Consider the following 20,492-nt stretch of genomic DNA (forward strand, 5'->3'; position numbering starts at 1 on the left):
GATAAAATGCTCAGAAGTAGAATTATATATACAGAGGAACTTGATAAATACACAGGTGAGAGATGACGTTACAAGTAAGTGGGTAAAAGGCCAGGCTAGCGGTGCAGGGATAATTGGTCATCGCATGGGATGAAAACTGACTCTTGTTGGCCCTCAACTTTTTAGAGCTGCCCAGAAACAACGACTACAATCCCCTCAATGTGTATGGCATGTTGACTCAGTTTCATTCTCGCTTCATTTCTCGTGAGGTATGGAGCACAAGGAACAGTCCCCACTTCTTACCCGTTAATTTGGTGTGGGGCTACCCATCCATTAGATTTGAAATAAGGTTTACTTGGGGTTCCTTTCTGACAAAACATCGTTTTTCTTGTGGAAAAATGGGAGCATACAGAGAAGTATAAATGACCATCTGTGTATTCCCACATTCAAGAAGAATTAACGTTTAATAACATCTGATCATCTTGCTATGTGCTAATTGCATATACATATTCTTTTTATTTAAAAATTAGCGTCATGCACTGGATATGTAGGTTGCTTGTTATTTCGAGAGAGACATCTTTATGCGTAAATTTTCATCGACGTGCCCCCCTTGGAAAGGGTGGTAACTTGGAGCTTCTGACTGCCCTGAAAAGGCGGGCAACTGCAAGGGGTCCGCGCGATACAGCAGACACACGTTCAGAAGCGGAACAAGGGATCCAGGCCCTAATCGCCACCTAGCGGTGGCCTCCGGCTCCGCCCGCCGCGCACCGCACTTCTCCCGCACTGCGCAGGCGCCATGCATGGAGACCGGAAGCGGAAGGCTTGAACGCGTTGGGTGGGCACCTGTGAGACCACTAGCCATGCGCGACTTGGAGGAGCCCGGCCCTCGACCCACAGCGACCTTGTGCGGGTGCGTGAAGCCGGCTCTGGAGACAGGTAACTTATAAGAGGCTGAAGGTTCCGCACTCCCAAGAGCCCTAAGTGCAGGGAGCCGACTTCACTGCAGGGAGGGACGGCAAATGCGAGACCTAGAATGGACGTGGGTCGTTTTTCCTGGTTATTGGACGGCACAGGTCATGTGCTTAGGAGACCACGTGATGTGTCTTAGGCGAGCGGGATGACATCATCTCTCCTGTTCTGTTCTTGGTAGCTAAGGTGGCCTGGTCTTGGCAGAACAGCCACGTGCAGTGTAGCAGCCTTTGTCTTGGGGAGTTCTCACCCATAAATGAGAGATAGGATATATACAGCAGGTGTTCTGCCGATTCGGGATTAATGCCACAAGAGAGAAGCAACCTGTGCTGCAGAAGTGTAGGAAATAGTTTTAAACTGGGCATTGAAAGATGGCATGCGTTTGTTTCTCTTTATTTTCACCCCTGTTTTTAGGGCAGAATATATTAACTTTAGAAATCCGAGGAAGCAAATGGAAAAAAGATGAAAGTAGTTGGCCATTACCCAGAGAAAACCACTGTTAACATCTTGGTGTCTACTTTCCATAATAGTTTCAGTGCCTACATATTAGAAACATGAGGTGATATGCGACACCATTGTTTTATAACTTCAAAAAAAAACTTGAGGACTTCCCTGGTGGCGCAGTGGTTAAGAATCCACCTGCCAGTGCAGGGGACACGGGTTCGAGCCCTGGTCCTGGAAGATTCCTACATGTTGCAGAGCAGCTAAGCCCGTGCACCGCAACTACTGAGCCTGCGCTCTAGAGCCTGCGAGCCACAACTACTGAAGCCCTCGCGCCTAGAGCCCATGCTCCGCAGCAAGAGAAGCCACCGCAATGAGAAGCCTGTACACCGCAATGAAGAGTTGCCCCCGCTCACAGCAGCGAAGACCCAATGCAGCCAAAATTAAATAAATAACTTTAAAAGAATGAAACAAAACTTTGATTTGAATCCCAGCTCTACATTTATTAAAAACAAAACAAAACTTAAGGTTCATGAAAATCTTTCCATGGCAATTAATAATGTTACTTTTGAGAAGTTGCACACTATTTTGTTTTATAGATGTGCTCTTGTTTAACCAGTTCCCTATTGTTGGGCGTTTAGGTTATTGCTGGTTTTCATTGTTCTAAATGAAAGTTTTGAAACTAAAATCTTTGTGTATGTTCTAAATGTTTAACTTGAATTTCTAAAAGGTATTGTTATGTGGTCAACGGTTGTGCCTGTTAAAAAAAATTGTTGCATACTGCCAGATTATAGGTCTGATAGTTTTTTTTAAATTAATTAATTATTTATATTTTGGGCTGCTTTGGGTCTTTGTTGTTGCACGTGGGCTTTCTCTGGTTGTGGCGAGTGGGCTACTCTTTGTTGCAGTGTGTGGACTTCTCATTGCGATGGCTTCTCTTGTTGCAGAGCACAGGCTCTAGGCACGTGGACTTCAGTAGTTGTGTCATGCAGGCTCAGTAGGTGTGGCACATGGGCTTAGTTGCTCTGTGGCATGTGGGATCTTCCCGGACCAGGACTGGAGCCCGTGCCCCTGCATTGGCAGGCAGATTCTTAATCACTGAGCCACCACGGAAGCCCCAGGTCTGATATTTTGACAGGCAGGAAAGAGCAGGGCTCAGAGGTCTACAGAGCATCGGGTCCGGGAGTAAGTCAGAAGTGTTGGATGGGGGACTTCCCTGGTGGCCCATTGGTTAAGACTCTGTGGTCCCAGTGCAGGGGGCCAGGGTTCGATCCCTGGCCAGGGACTAGATCCCGCATGCATGCCGCGACTAAAATCCTGCACCTGGCAACAAAGATCCTGCATGTGGCAACAAAGCTCCCACATGCCACAACTAAGACACGGCACAGCCAAATAATAAATAAATAAACAAACAAACACAAGGAAGAGTAGCCCCCGCTCGCCGCAGCTAGAGAAAAGCCTGTGCGCAGCAACGAAGACCCAACCCAGCCAAAAATAAATAAATAAATTTAAATAAATAAATAATAAAAATTAAAAAAAAGAAATATGACATCTGTTAATAGTGGGAAACAAAAAGTTTAGAGAGTAGCGAGACATAAGGAACTCAAAATCCGGAGGACTGGTGTAGTGTGTTTTCAGGAGGGGAGGGACTGGCAGAGGGAAGACAAATTATAACAAGGGTAATTTAATAGTCTGGGCAAGAGGTGAAAAGGACCTGGACATTTCTGTCTACACAAGACTTGTTGATAAGACTTGTGTACAGAAAGCCTCTGCGTTAATAACTTGTGGGTTTTTAAAAATTATATGGTTAGTACAGTTGTAATACTGTTAAATTGAGGGAAAAGCCTGTGTAAGGGCTTTAAAAATCTCTCCTTGCTGAGCACCTTCTGTTGTACTAGGTACTTTACATATTTTAGTCATCTTTCCAAGATAGGATGATTATCCTTGTTTTATAGCTGAGAAAACTGGATTTAGAGAGGTAGGCAGTTTTGCCCAAGGTCACACAGCTAGTGTTACGGCCCTGTGTTGTTTTTGTCCTTTTTCTCTTTTCATACCAGCCATAGGCCCCAGGGAAACTTCTCCCTCTTTCCATGTGGTTCTCATGCCAATACTACTCTGGCATACCTGTGCTCTCCCTATTCTGCATGTATGTAAGGCAGTTTGATTTAATTGTTGATTTACTTGTCCACTCTGTCAATGTACTGCACACATTGATGGTGAGAACTGGTTCTTGTTTATGCCTGTTCCCAGGCACTCAGCACAGTGCTTACCAAATGGTAGGTGCTTAATGTTTTTTTTTTGTTTGTTTTTTGAGATATGAGGCAAGAGGAAGAAGATCAGAATTCCCTTGGGTGGACGTTCTCAGGCCTCCACTTCAAGGAGAGCATTCAAGCAGAATTTATATTTGGAAATTATTGAGCATTTATATTTCATAGCATTTAATATCCCAAGAACCGGGGCACAGAGAATAAATAAGTTCCAGACGTATTAGAATATGGTTAAGTTCTGACGTTTATTAGATGGATAGTTGATATGTTGAGAGTGGTCCCAAACATTTGAGAGTGACATAGCTGAGGGACTCCTTCCAATGTAGCTCGTTCAGTTCATTGCTTACCCAGTATTATTTTGCTTATGTTCTTATAGAGGTGAACAAACAGGGTTGGAATAAATCTAATTGGTTACAACTTATATTTATCATAGCATATGTATAGCCTGTGAAAAACAGGTATAGACTGATTCAATGAAGTGATAGCTCAAGTTAGTTATAAACTTGTAGACCCCCAATCAGATAGTCAAAGGCAAAAGTCTTTGATCATTACTACAGATAAGACATTTCCCATGATATTGAAGCATATTGTGAGTTTCTCTCAATCAACTGTTAACTCCACTGTGAAAAGAGTTCTTGTTTTGTATTTTTTCCCCCAAACTTAGCACAATGTCTGGCAATTGTAGACACTTGGAAAGTGTTTGTTAAATAAAACAGAACATAACTGACTAGGGTAGGAGCCCTTTTTGGCCATTTTTCTTCATGATATTTTTATGAACACCAGAGAATTGTTTGACTTCAGTTCCTTCATCTTTAAGATGTTTACTATATCAATTCCACAGAGCATAGGTGAAGGTTTAAAAAAAAGAGTGCCTGTAAATGTAGTTGGAAAAAAATGTAAAGTCATCAAAAACGTACGCAGTGTCGATGGATCTTAGAATCAGAATATTGAGAGAGAGAAAGCAAGTCTGAGAAGATACCAGTTTTTATAGAACTCAAAGACAAAATAAATGAAACGTTGTTTAAGCATGCATATGCATGTGATAAAATCATATTTAAGAAAAGAAATGAATGATAAAGACCACATTCAGGCTCTTGTTCAGGCACATTCAGGGGAAAGGTAGGGAGAGAGGCAACATAAAAAGATGCAAGTTGTTGGTAAAGCACTAGTTTTTGGGCTGGGTGGTGGTACACAGGATTTCATTTGAACATTATGCTTTATTATATATATGTTGCATGTAATATTTTATATGTATCACGTAATTTAGTTTTTATAAGTGAAAAGTCACGAAAGGTGCTATGAAGGACAGGCCTATAGTCTCACTGCCCACCTGTGCTGATAGGATAGATTAATGGAAACTGGAAATAAAATAAGGTTCTAGAATGTCTTTATATCATCTCTTAAAAGAAGCTAATACAGCCTTCATGAAATGTGAAAAAAAAAGTTATCTATAAATTCAAAATGCTAGTTGCAGATACCTACTTTAAACCTATATTGATGTTGCCTGGCCAGTTTTTTCTTCTTTTGAGTTACTGGTTTAAAACATTTTAAAAATGATTTGTGATTATTGTAAAATTTTCAAATATTATAGAAATTACAGAGTTGAATATAAAAATAATCCAACAATCCCTCCACCAGTTTTTTTTTAACTAGAGTTCCATCTTTATTACTTCTAACAAAAGATACTAGGATGATACTTTTGTCTCTTCCTTGGTATTTGTCTACTGTATTAACTTCGACCATCCCAATAGAAGAATGTGCCAATAAATTATTGATGACTTTTTACTGTTGCCTGTATGGTGCAGTGATACCAATATGAGAGGGATTACAACCAGCCTAAACAGAAAAGGACACAGTTTAAAGTCTCCACCAGTTTTAACCAATGTTAAAATTTTGGTGAATATCCTTCTAGATAGCTTTCTAAACATACATATGTACATGTTTAGTTAGGTAAATACGTAAAATTTTCATAAATAGGATTATGTTACACACATTCTTCTTTCACTTTTTCACTTTCCATTTTAATCAGTTTAGACTCACATAATCCTTTTCTCCATGTAGCATGAATTTTTAAAGTACCTATCTTCTTGTAGGCAAGTACTAGACAATGAGAACGTAGCAATCAGTAAGACAGAAAAACTCCTGCCCACATGGAGTTTACATTCTAGTGGGGCAGAGAGCTGCTGGAGCAAGCCTAACCTGAAATCTATACTGCCTCTAGATATTTTAGTACTGTGATCCCATACACTCCCTTTATTGCTTAATTAAACTAGTTTTTTTCGTGTGTTCTGTTGTTTTCAATTGAAAGCATTTTAACCTATATACAGTCTCTGTCTCCTTATCTTTCATTATTCTTTGCCTTGTATTTTCATACTCCAGCCAATCAAAATGGCTTGTTCCCTGCTTATGCTATAAAATTTCTCATTTAACTTTGTGCAGCTTATTCCCTCTGTTTGAAATACCCTCTTAGCCCTAACCAAGGTCACATAATGTAGTAATGGTTGCATAGAATTTGAATTATAGTCATAGTAGTTCTTCTAAAAATGAATTTTTCCTTTCATTCTTTCTTTCTTAGACCAATACTCTTTCCAGTTTATTATCTAAAGGGATGTATTGATAACAATGATATATGTAATGATAAGGATATTTATATGTATTTTTGAATGCTATAAGAATCTTATTTTATAGTTGTATAACATCTAATAGATTTTAAAACTATGAAATCAATGCATTAAAGAAAACATGTCTTCCTACATCTTTGCTTGACCTTTTCATTAATGATTTCTTATCTAATTTTCTTCTGTAGGGAATCTTTTAACGGAGCCAATTGGTTACTTGGAATCCTGTTTCTCGGCCAAGAATGGTACTCCAAGGCAGCCATCCATTTGTAGCCATTCACGGGCTTGTTTGAGGATTAGAAAAAGCATCTTTAATAATCCTGAACACTCCTTGATGGGCTTAGAACAGTTTTCTCATGTTTGGTAAGTGGTTTTATAGTTAGAAATGGTACTTTGGACCATAACTTGCCCTTGAGTAAAGTACTCCAGTTGGAGGCAACCCTGGAGACTGCCATCCAGACCACCTATGTCTATTGCATGGGATTTTTGTACTATATTCATGCATGTGATTGTCTGCATAACTTGGACACCCTCGGGGAAGCTTGGGATCCACTGAGGGGCACATTCCATCTGCAGTTGGTTCCAGTTTTGTTGAATGACTTCTGTTGAGCTGAAATCTGTAGACCTTCTTGATTCTGTCCGTGGGTCATTATTCTGTCCTCTAGACCACGGGTCAGCAAGCTATGGCCTGTGGACCAAACCCATCGCATCTTCTGTTTTTGTAAGTTTATGGGAACATAACCACGTGCATTCATTTATGTGTTGGCCGTGGCTGCTTTTGTGTTACAACAGCAGAGTTGAATTATTTATAGCAGAGACTCGTTGACCTGCAAACCCTAAAATATTTACCGCCTGGTCCTTTACAGAAAAGGTTTGTGGACCCTGCTCTAGACCCATGAAATATTGTTTATTCAGGTACTTGACAGAAGCCTGTTAAGGTCCTAGCATGTGCCAGTCATTGTGTTATGGGCAGTGGATATAGAGATAAGACTGTCTTCTTTCAAAAAACGGGAATGATATTACTCTTTTTTCCCCCACTGATTATATTTTAGTACCATTAGAAGCATTCTTTCTGTTTTAATTTGTGGGGAATTAAAGTTTTTTTTCTCCCTCAAATCATTATGATAGATTGACTGTGTTCTTTTCTTACTCAGTGGTTTGGTTTATTTTCAATAGGATTTTGTTTGTTTTTCACAAAAATGGTCATTTGAGCTGTAAGGCAAAAGTGCAGCCTCCTAGGCTGAATGGTGTGAAGACTGGCGTTTTCTCTACAAGGAGCCCACATCGTCCCAATGCGATAGGACTGACCCTAGCCAAACTGGAAAAGGTAGAAGGTAATTTGTACTTTTACCACTTTTTCCTTAACCAAAAGAAGTCTTATAAAATCAACATAGTATTCAGCACTGGCTGTTATTGAGACAAGTACCAATGGTGTTAGCCCCTGTGAACCACCAGACATTGAGGAAAATGAAACGATTAAAAGAATGTCAGCATTGAAACACTTTGGAATAAGCTCTCATAGGATGCTCAGAGTTAGTTTATATCATTATATTTATCAGAAGTTATTAAATTATTTAAAAGTAACTCTTAAGATTTTATAATCATTAAATTAGTAACCAAATTTTTTCTGACTTGGAATGCAGTAAATATAAAATGATCTAAAAATAACTGGACACTCTCAAAATTTAACGCACCGTAACTGGTTGCACATGCATATATGGTCAGCACATCTGACCACAGTGTGGTGGATCATTTCTTCCTTGCAGCCCTGAGGAAATGAACATGCATCGTGGCTGCAGTGCCGCTGTCCACTGTGATGTGAGGCAGAGGGTCTGGGATGAATACACCATAGGTTGAACATTTGTCAGATTGTGGGAGAACCTGTGTAGAATACCAAATTTAACTACGTGTTCATATATAAACGCGTTACTGAGCCGTTAATTTCTGAAAGCCTCCCATTCTTGAATCCCTTGGACCTGATCAGCACATTTGGGTGTGCTGGGTAACACACAACTTGGGTAACAGTACTGGAACGTTTTATGATCGTTTGTGCAACCCACACGTATTTTCTGAGCACCGAATATGTGCCAACGATTGTTCTAGGTGCTGGGGATATAGTGGCAAGCAGATTAGATAAAAATCCCAGCCCGGCAGAGGATCTTAGCATTCTAATGGGGAAGATCAAATCAGAAAGGTGAAAGGCAAACACAGTAGCGCTGTAGACATTCTTATAAATAAGCGTTATGAGGATGACCAGTGTTTGTGTGGTGCTTTGCAGTTTATAAAGAGTGTTCATGTATGGTATCTCACAGTGGCTCGTGGGCTTGATAAGGTTGCAGTCTCCATGTTATGGATGAGGGCACTAGGCTCTTTGATGTTTGATAATTTACCGAATAGCATCCAGCCAGGGGGTTGTCTGACTTCAAATCCCATGAACTCTCACCTGTGCCCCAGTGCTTTTCTTTCTTTTGCAGACATTATTAGGCATAATCCATCACTTAGAAAGTCCAAAATCTTCTTTCCAAAGTTCCAGGTTCATTCACAATAAGCATGTTTTAGAAATCAGATTCCTTTGTTAGTCATGTTTTTCTCAAATGGAGATAGGATCAAATGTGATCACATGCAGTTTTTGATTCTCACTGGGCCAGTTTTCCAAGGATCAAGTAAGTAGACTTTGCCCCAGTAGAAGGAACTGAACAGCAGCTGTATAAGTGGGACAACAGGGGACCTTTCCTTAATATTTGGTAATGGTGACTTATGTTCTGTTTAATTTTTTTTTTTTTTTTGGCTGCATTGGGTCTTTGTTGCTGTGCGCGGGCTTTCTGTAGTTGCGATGAGTGGGGTTTCTCATTGCCTCTCGTGTTGTGGGGCATGGGCCCTAGGCACGCTGGTTTCAGTAGTTGCAGCACATGGGCTCAGTAGTTGCGGCACGTGGGCTCTAGAGCATGTGGGCTTCAGTAGTTGTGGCATGTGGGCTCAGTAGTTGTGGCATATGGGCTCTAGGGCACATGGGCTTCAGTAGTTGTGGCGCATGGGCTCAGTAGTTATGGCTTGTGGGTTCTAGAGTATAGGCTCAGTAGTTGTGGCACACAGACTTGGTTGCTTAGCAGCACGTGGGATCTTCCCGGACCAGGGATCAAACCCATGTTCCCTGCATTGGCAGGCGGGTTCTTAACCACTGCGCCACAGGGAAGTGCCCTGTTCAATTATTCAGTGGAGTATTAGATTCCTATTGCTGTGTAACAAATTACCATGCACTATCAGTTTAAACAGCACACATTTATTATGTGTTTAAAACATTACAATGTTTCTATAGGTTAGGAGTATGGGCACAGCTTAGCTGGGTCCTCACTTAAGAGTCTCACCAAGCTGCAGTGAAGTGGAATGAGTTCTTTTCTGGAGGTTTGACTGTAGAAGAATCCATTTCCAAGCCCTCTCTGGTCATAGGCAGAATTCACTTCCTTGCAGCTGTGGTTCTGAGGGTCCTGGCCTCTTGCTGGTTGTTGGCTGGTGGCTGCTCCCAGCTCCTAGAGGTGGCCCCCAGTGCCTAGAGACCTCTCGCAGTGCCTTGCCACACAGGCTTTCCCAGCAAGGCAGCTTGCTTCTTCAAGCCCACAGGGAGAGTCTCTCAAGTGAACCTGCCAGCAAACACAGGAGTCTTAGATAACATAGCATAGTCACTGAAGTGATATCAAGTCATACTCAAGAAGAGGGGATTATACACCAGGAGGTGACATCATGGGGCCACCTTAGACTCTGTTTGACACATTGGAAGCCATCATCAGTCCCACAGAGCTATATTGAGGACTCTGATGTGTCTGGAACAGAGTTAGAAGCCCCCAGTGATGCAAAGGTGAGATGGCCCCACCTAGTGCTCGAGGACCTACTTACTGTCTAGGGGGAGAGATTCTAAGCAGGTCATTGCTAGACCATGTGACGAGGGCTTCAGGAGAGGTTTGGGCACAGGTACCTCTGTGGAACCCAGAGGAAAGAATGCTTATGTCTGGAAGAGCCAGAAAGGCTCTGTAAAGGAGGTGTTTCGTGAGAGCCTTGAAGAGCAAGTAGGAGTTTGACAGATAAAGAAGAGAATGGGTTTCTAGGTAGAAAGAAAACTGTATGTTGGCACCAGGTATAAGAGGGCCTGGTGCGTAAGAGAATTGTGAGTAAGCTTGGTGGGCTTTAAGCAGATGTTGTTGATTCTCCTGTTGTTTGCACTGTTCTTCATTGTTAATATTTCTAAGAGGATGTTTTTCACATTACAGGTGGAGCCATATACCTTTCTGGAATTGACATGATTCATGGCACACCTGTACTAGACATAAAGCCCTACATAGCTGATTATGACTCGCCACAAAATTTGATTGAGCCTTTAGGGGACGTTAATTTACAGAATAACCAATGTAAACCAAAAACCGTGTCCCAGTGTGACGGCAAGACTGATAGCTGTGACCAGCAACAGCTCTCAGGGTACGAGGAACCACAGCTCTACAGTTGTACTAAGGAGAAACCTAAATGTCCTGAAGATAGAACTTCGGGAGAAAACAACACAAAACACGACAACTCAGCAAAAATCCAGCAAAGCTCACCTGAGCCCAGGGAGAGAGCAGCAGATTTGGGTGAAGAATCAGGAAGTGGTCCGAGTCCTAGGGTAGCAGAAGAGCAAAGTGGCCCATGTTGCCTGGAGAAGAGCGTTTCAGAGGAACAAGCAGACAGCAGGCTGAGGAGAGGGGAAGCAGCGGTGGTCGCACAAGGACACAGCACGGAGATGCCGCCCGAGGCTCTTCTCTGCCCTTCCAGGGCAGCTGGTGCAGCCCACCGCAGTGCGGTCCCCACCTGGGTGAGAGAGGCTCCCGTGGCCACCTTGGGAGTCCGGTTTACTCCTCACGCGGAGATGGACCTTGAGCACCTCAGCTCAGGTGAACCAGGTACTTTCCATTTCTTGTTTCTGAATGAGAGATGAGCTTTTACTTGGAGGTTTAGGCAAACTTGCTATTTCTGAGGGCAGTTTTTTGTTTTTTGTTTTTTGTTTTTTTTTTTTGCGGTACGCGGGCCTCTCACTGTTGAGGCCTCTCCCGTTGCGGAGCACAGGCTCCGGACGCGCAGGCTCAGCGGCCATGGCTCACGGGCCTAGCCGCTCCGCGGCATGTGGGATCTTCCCAGACCGGGGCACGAACCCGGGTCCCCTGCATCAGCAGGCGGACTCTCAACCACTGCGCCACCAGGGAAGCCCTGAGGGCAGTTTTATATAGAGTATTTGTGATTATGACTTGTAAAGAAATGTAGACGTATAAAATCATACTTGGGCAACGTCATCATCTGATGGCTTTCAATCAACAACTGTTTGTTCAGCACAGTGAGTACCAGGCACTCAGTCAAGTGTTCGCTGAGAACGGCTGCTGCCCAGGAATTGGGCCTCTTGTTTGCGTGTGGCAGTAGCTCTTGGAGTTCTCAAACAGCGTTTGGAAGCTAAATTGTGCTTGCTCTGTACCTGTGTAGATCGAGCTTTTTCATCTGTTTCACTATCTGAGTAGAGAAATGTCTCATCTTGTTTCACCTATTGGGTGATGGATAGCTCGACCTCTGTCACAGAGCCCAGGACTAAGAAGGAAAGAGTGTCTTAGCACAGAAATTGTCCCTATAAAGTCCCAGCACTAGAGGCACGCACTTCACTGCAGAAGAGAGAGGCCACAGGGCTTTTAACTTGGAGACTGTTTACTCTAATACATGGTTGTTAAAAAACATTGTTATCTGGTTTTTCCAGCCCACAAGCAGATTCCAAGCAGCTGTCCAGAGTGAAGGAGAGGCCCATTAAAAAGTGGGTGCGGTGATTCCTGTAAGAAGTAGCCAGTTAGTTGCCAAGGAGATGTCAGATTTCACCTGCCCCTGGATGGTGGTTCTACTCATTCTTTCCTAAGGCTTTATGTTTAAACAGAACATTTGATTTTTAAATCAATCTCTTTATTTTCAAAGTTTTGTTTATCAAAGTTGTTTCATCACTGTGTACCGTTCATGGGAAGAGGAAGGTCAGCTTTTTTTTTTTGTGGGGAGTGGGGTGCGTCCCACACGGCTTGTGGGATCTTGGTTCACCGCCCAGGGATTGAACCCTCGCCCTCAGCAGTGAAAGCGTAAAGTCGTCGCCACTGGACCGCCAGGGGAATCCCCAAGTTGTGTTCTTCTTATTGCAGGTATTGGTCAGGCTTCATTTAACTATTTTCAGTCAGCGGAGGAAGCAAGGTGTGCCATCGAGGCTGTGCTGTCAGCCGACCCTCGGTCTGTATATCGACGGAAACTCTGCCAGGATCGTCTTTTCTACTTTACAGTAGACACAGCACATGTCACGTGCTGGTTTGGTGATGGCTTTGCAGAGGTCTTAAGGATCAAGCCGGCTTCTGAGCCTGTTCAGATGAGTGACCCTGCGGAGTCCTTGGTGCCTCTGGGATCGTGAGTAGCCTCCGTCGAGTCTTTAAGGCAGCCTAATTGACCTCGGTGTGGCTGTTGGATTTTCTGTACAAGCTAATGATGTGCCTTCTTTGCAGAAAGAAGCAACACTTTGTGATCTCACTGCTTTGCTTGATTTGGGTTGTTCAGAATATTTATTTGAAAAACATGTATTTTAATAAACTAAGAGATAAAGAATTTGGAGAAATCGCCATATCATGATCGTTTTTGATCAGTTAATATTGAAGAATCCAAAGGTGATGCTTTATCACTGTTTTCTGAAAGAAGTCAATTCTTCTTGGCACTTGATAAAACTAACTGGGCAGAAGCTGGGTGGATGTGTTGAACAATTCATGTTGGTTTTTTTGTCTGAAAAAGCCTGACCTCTCTGTTTTATTCTAAATCAAACTGAGTTATGATATCTTAAGAAACTTAACAAATCAAAAACCAAGTAGTTATAAAGATCTTTAGAGATTAAACCCCTGTGTTTCAGAGACTTTGCCATACACTCACGCATGCACACATGCACACACACGTATGTGTAATATTTAATCCTGATTCCAAAATTAGAGAGGCTAAGTTTTCTTTGGATGCCTTTGTATCAGAAAAGAAAGTCATTCTGAGAAGTCCAAGAAAATAACTTAATTACTGGTTTATTTCTTGTTTATTCTATGACTGTTTACTGAGAACTATCGTGAGTTAGGTTTTGGTGATAGAATGAAATGAACAGGATGCAATTCTTGTTGCAGGTCATAGTTGTGGAGGAAGAAGACACAAACACATTGTTGTATTACAGTTAGATAGAGTAATTAAGTCCATACATGATTCCTGTGTAAGCACCACACGGGAAGCAGTTGTAAGAATGTATTGCCTATAGGTGACTTTAAAGATGTGATCCCAGATAACTGAAGGTTTATGATCAGTGTAACCAAGTTAGGCACCTGTCAACATGACGTAGGCTTTCCTAATCGCAACTGTAGATCTTAATAGCTGCTTGATCATGGTTTTGAAATGAGCCCTGCTGCCTGTGGATACTTGCACAGAGTCATTTGTGGCTGATGACACTGCACTCCTGAAACAAACTGGGTTTTATTTGAGTTTACTTAGAACCTCTTGGGGAGGTATATTTAATTTGACTTTTAAAAGCTTTTTATTTCTAGATAATTACAGATTCATAGGAAGTTGCAAAAAATAGGGCAAAGGTCCCGTGTACCCTTTACATAGCTTCTTCCCATGGTAACATCTTACATAACTATGGTAAGGAAGTTGACATTGGTACAATCCACCCTTTTGGATTTTGAATTCTTTTCTCTTAAAATTACTTTGAGACTGAGTCAGGTCTTGAAGCACAAAATGTTGATATTTAATATGGAAAAAATAACTCTTAGGACCACACCAACTGGCCTTCTAACAAGAGGACTGTTCTGTTGTTTGGGGTTTTGATATACATTCTCAGGATTTTAAAACTAAAATCCTAAATATAATCCAGCTTAGTTCTCTGCCAGCTCACCAGTCTTTTCATTATACTCAGTGTTTGGCCCTCTCCCCCTGCTTAAACCCCTCGGTGATGACCCTTCATGCCTGCCCTGTGTAGCTCATTATTAAAGTGTTCTTCCTTTATATGAGATCAGATCTGTTCTCTGATAACTCCACCCTCTGGCCAGGCCACATAGGGTAAAGCTGATCAGGCTTCCATGTTTTCTTCAGCTGTTTCTCATATAACGTGTTCTTGAGCCTCACCCCACCCTCAGTCCTTGAGTCCCCCATGTGAGCTTTTGTCTCTAGGCAAGTGTCATATTGTGAGGAAATTTGTATCTCTGGGTTACGAACTTCCATCCCTCAGCAAGATTAATCATTTGAAGTAAATCTACTATTCCTTTTCATCTTGGAAACTTTTTCAAAAGAAAGGGACACAAATGACATCCACCTTAGAGTTTAGCCTTTGCTTTTTGGTGCCTGTTTGGGGAGCCCTGATAGCTGATTATTTTCACTAGCTTGGAGATAAACTCCAGGAGTTCAAGCTGTTTAGGTAATTCTGGCTTTCGGCCCACCTGCCCCAGCTTTCCAGAACAGTCACTTCCACAAGAAACGCTGATACTTGTCAGTCACATATAGGAAGAGATTAGAAGGATGAGTGCCATTTATTACATTTTAAAATTGTATCCTGGCTTAAGGAGGGGGATGGATTATTCCAGCATGCGGAGGCTGTGCACAACCGGGTAGACTCATTAGCTAAACCCATGAGCTCTTGTTGGTAGTTTTCTTTTTATGATACAGTCCCAAAGGAGGCAGATGAGGACTCAGTAATAATGAAATGTGCATCAGTTACTGAACTTTTAGCACATCCTGGGCACTGGGCTACATGCTCTCCCTACATTGACCAGAGGTTAAGTGACGTGTTCAGGCTCACAGAGCTGGTCAGCCAAGCATCGAGGATTTCAGCCCACCCGCCTGGTCCCAGAGTTGGCTCCCTTCTTAGCTTGGCGCTCCTGCCTCCCCCAGTGCAGGTGCAGACGCTCAGCCAGCCATGCTGCTTTATTTGAAGCAACTCCATATGCTTCATAAGCACAGGATGCTTCACTTAGAGTGATGCTGATGGAAATCTAATCACTAAACGAAGAACAGGGAGAGGAATAAGGGCAGAGATGTCCATTCCCACTAGATCTGCTTGGAACCTCCTGGGAAGCAGCATGGGAGATGTAGAGAGCACTGAGGCTGGCCTCAGAAAGTTCAAGCACTCTTTCTGCTCTGCCCTGTGCTTGCTGTGTGCCCGTGGGCGAGTCACTGAGCCCATCTCCACCTCCGTGACCTTACAGAGTTGTTGTTACAAGGATAATGCCTGGGAAAGTATTTTCTAAACTCTTCCATGGTCTGTAACTTAGGTCATTTTTTAATTGTGCCTGTCGTCATCAACACCCTTTCTCTGTCACTCTGCTCTGGCTTACCTGGCTGGACAAGCAGACTCAGGAGAATCAAGGGGTCCCTAAAATCCAGTGTATGGAAGGTCTTGTTTTATTATCATTACAGAATTTTTTTTAAAAAAGAACTTCTTCTAGCAAGTTATAGGACGTTTTACTAAGGGAGCTGTCACAAAGTGCCCCACCTTAAGGACCCAGTTGACATTTTGCCACCTGCCCCCCCCCCCCGGCTTTCCCTCCTGAGGTTGCACATGTACCAGGAACCGCCTTCACTGCCCATGCACACAGTCCCCAGCTCAGTCCCTTTCTCACGCACGATCCTCTTTAGGACCCTTTCTCTCTCACCTTCTTTCCTGATTCCAGCCCAGATATTTCAGGGTAAGTCTGCATTTCTTTTATTTATTTAGCTTTTTTTTTTTTACATTTCTTTTATAAGAAAATAGAATTAATCATGATGTGAAATTATTAAGTTAAGTTCTACCTCTGTGACAGAGAAGAGACAAGTTGTAAGGATTAAAAAAGCTCAATGAAATATAATAGGGATTTTTGGTTATTGCTAAAAATAAGGTTCCTCATCTGGGTAGCCACCAAATGACTCTCTAGCATCCTCTCTGATCTGCTCTCTGCCCCCTCTCTGCCTCTGTGGGTTCCAGGAAGTGGGACTCACAGAGGGCTCAAGGTTTAGGTCAGTGCATGTGACTGTGAGTGACAAGCACAAGAAAAGCCTTTCCAGTACCCACAGTGACGGCAGGGGGTGGGGGGCAAAAACTCAGCGGTACCCTCTCTGTTTTCTGATGGAGGGTGCTACTTGGCCTACGAACTCAAGCCACACAGACCAATCAACTTTGAGTCAATGTATGTTTATGTTGTGCTGACAAAAACGGTAGGGTTGGATGTAATGCAGGGTTTCCTACTTTTTCTACTTTGTAGATAACTTGAGAAGTCTATTCAGATTCTTCACTAATGCTTCATGCAGTTCAAGATGTGTAAAACTTTTTTATTCAGTGTTAACTAATTTTATTTTTAAAAATCACCACATGCTAAACACTGAAGAAGTCTAATAATTCTTCACAGTGGTATAGACGTTATAGTTTACAAAGCCATTTAAAATATGTTGACTCATTTGGTATCTTAGCAACATTTTGGGTGGATTTTGCTTCTGGGCACTAAGCTGGGAACCTAACCGCTATTTAGAACACGGCTCAGCAGACTATAGTCTGAAGGCCAAGTTTGGCCCACAGCCTGTTTTTGTGTCACCTAGGAGCTAAGATTGGTCTTTATATTTTTAAAAGATTGTAAACAAAAGCAAACAGCCCCCAGAGCTGAACCAGTGACAGAATATGGCATGCAAAGCTGAAGAATTTACCATCTGGCCCTTTACAGAAGACGTTTATGGACCCTGATTTAGAACATTATTTCTCTGAAAAGGTGTTGTGAGTTCCAGAAAGCTTATTTATAAAATAGGTTTTTGGGTTATTGCATGCTTTTAAGTCATGGACTCTCTAAATCCTTTTGAAAGGATTTAGTCATGTAGCCATGTGAGAAAGCTCACCAATACAACATAAATAGTAAAGTATGTGTTATAATGTTCTATTCATACATGTCAAATGAAGTTATACAAATCCATGTTTATACATATGTAGAAGACTTCTAGAAGGATAAATACAAGTATGCTAACGATGGTTGCTTGGGGGTGGGGGCATGTTCTCTGGGGGCTTATTGGGGAAGGGAACTTTTCACTTTATTCTCTTCAGTATGCTGTGGATTTTTTTTCTAATCATGAGCACATGTTATTTTTATAGGTGGAACATAAGGAGAGTTAAATGTCCTAACTTGAATAAGTTCGATTTATATAAATATGTAACTTTGTCCTCACGCCCCCCCCCTCCCAATCTGGTAAATATAGTTAGAGATATATTTTCCTGGAGCATCACATGTGGATCACAAAAACAGAATCACCCAGGTCACACATCAGCTGTGGAGCTGAGCCAGTTTGGAGCAGGTAAACTGGCTGGGCCTGGGCAGCTTGTCCCCAAGGATGCACTGACTTTTTCTCTTCTTCCCAGACAGGGTTTTGGATAAGGCATTGGGCCTCCAGGCAGAAGACAGGCGCCTGTGCGGGATGGTGTTGCTGGTAGAGGGCTGAGCTGCTGAGAGCACCTTAGCTCCGTACTTGCCAAACCTGTGCAGTTCGTCGGCTAGACAAAGGGATGGGTCTCTGCTTGCAGGATCATTTCACTCGTCAGCTCCTCCCACTGGGTCTCTGTCTGCTTGCATTTAGTGAGCTCACAGGCCATTTGACTGCTGGGGATTGCTCTCCCTGGATCCCCAGGGCTGGTCCTCACCCACTGTCACAATGGGAGCTCTGAGCTCAGTCAGCAGGAAAGGAGAGGCTCAGAGCTGGGGATCAACTATTCCCACTGGGTCAGGGGACTGTGCTGAGATGGAGGTGGGGCAGACTAGGAAGAAGGGCAGGCTGGCACGGTCACAGGTGGCAGAGCTGAGCTTGCGTTGGCGGTGGAGTAGGGCTGTCAACAGATTGGAGGCTCAGGCTCTGCCTGGGTTGGGGAGGAGTCGAGGTCAGAGAACTGGCAGAGCCAAGGCAGGACCGAGTCCCAGAGGGGTTAGGCTGGTTATCCAGGGACCTCAGGGACTTCAAGTCAGGGACCCCCTCATATCGGAGCTGGAGATTTCTCTTCCTTAGTTCTTTGCCCAGTATCCTGTCTTTGCCAAGATAAATGGTCACATTCAAAGATACCTTCAATCTAGGAGGACAACATGAGTAAGAAGTGCTTGCAAACAAGGCAAGGAGAAATCAAGTGACATAAAATGGATTGATTAGTGAAGCCATGCACAGAATATCCGCTGGGTCCTCAGGTGGGAGGAGCTTGGTCATCAGAGCTTGCCCTCTCTTCCTCTTGGGACTCCTACCACCACACAAACAAGCCTGAGTTAGCCTGCTTGGGATCATGGCTGAGTCTCAGCTGATACTGAACCAGTCACCAGACGTATAAGTGAAGCCATCCTGTATCATCCAGCTATATCTGAGTTGGCCTAGATGGCCAGCCAGCACAAAGAATCATGAGGGGAAAAACATGTTTATTTTAAGCCACTAATTTTGGGATGATTTGCTATAAAACAAAAGCTAGCTTGTACATTTAGCTACCACACTCTTGAGCACTGGAAAGTGAGTTTATTTAACAGGAGGGGTTAACATGACAAAATCCTTAAATGATAAAGGGGTTTTTAAGGCAGGATGGATTTTTGTGATGAAAGTCATGAAAAAATAGTAATAAATAATAGCTAACATTTATTAAGCACTTCAGGTTAGGTACAGAGCTAAGAGTTTTAATTAACATGGATTATCTCATTATGAGGAAAGATACTGTTATTTCCATTATACAGTTGAGAAGCTGAGGATCAAGGACATTAAATTACTCTACAAGGTCTCATGGTTAGAAAGGGGAAGACTTAGGATGTAAATCCTGAGTCTGTCAAACTGCAGAACCAACATTTTTTTTATATTGATTTTGAAACTTAAAAAAAAATTATTTATTGGTTGCATTGGGTCTTCGTTGCTGCACGTGGGCTCCTTAGTTGCAGCTCGCGGGCTCCTTAGTTGCAGCTCTCAGGCTCCTTAGTTGTGGCTCGCAGCCTCCTTAGTTGTGGCATGCGAACTGTTAGTTGCGTCATGCATGTGGGATCTAGTTCCCTGACGGAGATTGAACCCGGGCCCCCTGCATTGGGAGCACGGAGTCTTATCCACTGCGCCACCAGGGAAGTCCCAGAACCAACATTCTTTTTTTTTTTTTTGCGGTACGTGGCCCTCTCACTGTTGTGGCCTCTCCCGTTGTGGAGCACAGGCTCCGGACGCGCAGGCTCAGTGGCTGTGGCTCACGGGCCCAGCCTCTCCGCGGCATGTGGGATCTTCCCAGACCGGGGCACGAACCTGTGTCCCCTGCATCGGCAGGCGGACTCTCAACCACTGCACCACCAGGGAAGCCCCCAGAACCAACATTCTTAAACACTAATAACTCTAGGGTTTCCAGCCTAGGAGAATCTACAAATGGCTATTCCATAAATTCAAATGGAAGAGCCATGAAGTGGAATTAAAACTGAGTTGACCAGGGAACTGAGGGGGAACTGAGTTCCCCTCAAATCACATCTCTGATTTCTGGATAAACGTGGAGTGAACCCATGCATTTGTTTCTGTTACTTGCTAAAATCCCAATAAATTGCAGCAAAAAGAGCAAATTAAACCCAAAGCAGGAATCAATGAAACAGAAAATTTTAAATAAATCAATAAAACCAAAAGCTGGTTGTTTCAGATTAACTTGATAAACTTCTGGCTCAGACTGATTAGAAAAAAAGAAAAAACCAATTAATAGTATCAGGGAAGAGAGGTGACACCTCTATTAATTATACTAATATTTAAAAGGAATATTATGAACAACTTTGTGTCAATAAATTTTAAAAACTTAGATGAAATGAATAAAAAATATGAATATACAAATTATCAGAAGTCACTAAAGAAGAAGTAAATAACTTGAAGAGCCTTTATTAAAGAAATTGGAATTGTAGTTAAAAACCTTCTCTCACAGAAAACTTCAGGTGCAGATGCCTTCCCTGGTGAATTCTATCAAACAAGGAAGAAAAAATAATTCTAAATAAACTCTTAAAATATTGAAAAGGAGGGAATACTTTCCAGCTCATTTTATGATCGCAACATTACCATGATACCAAAACCAGACAAAAATATTACAAGAAAGAAAACTACAAACCAATATCTCTTATTTGCAAAAATTCTAAAGAAAATTATAGGAAGTTTAATCCAACAACATATTAAAGGATAATATATCATG

The 20,492-nt window shown here is 42.5% G+C and overlaps 1 protein-coding gene across 1 annotated transcript; it reads left to right on the forward strand.

Moving 5' to 3' along the window:
* The first annotated feature begins 820 nt into the window (after positions 1 to 820).
* Positions 821 to 12,978, forward strand: TRMO (tRNA methyltransferase O). Its single transcript, XM_082842240.1, has 5 exons — positions 821 to 915; positions 6,463 to 6,637; positions 7,451 to 7,608; positions 10,537 to 11,199; positions 12,460 to 12,978. The coding sequence occupies exons 1-5, from the start codon at positions 840 to 842 to the stop codon at positions 12,717 to 12,719; spliced, it is 1,332 nt and encodes a 443-aa protein (XP_082698366.1). The 5' UTR covers positions 821 to 839; the 3' UTR covers positions 12,720 to 12,978.
* The last annotated feature ends 7,514 nt before the right edge of the window (positions 12,979 to 20,492 follow it).

Source organism: Leucopleurus acutus (genome assembly GCF_964270905.1).
Source record: "Leucopleurus acutus genome assembly, chromosome: 7".
Taxonomy (NCBI): Eukaryota; Metazoa; Chordata; class Mammalia; order Artiodactyla; family Delphinidae; genus Leucopleurus; species Leucopleurus acutus.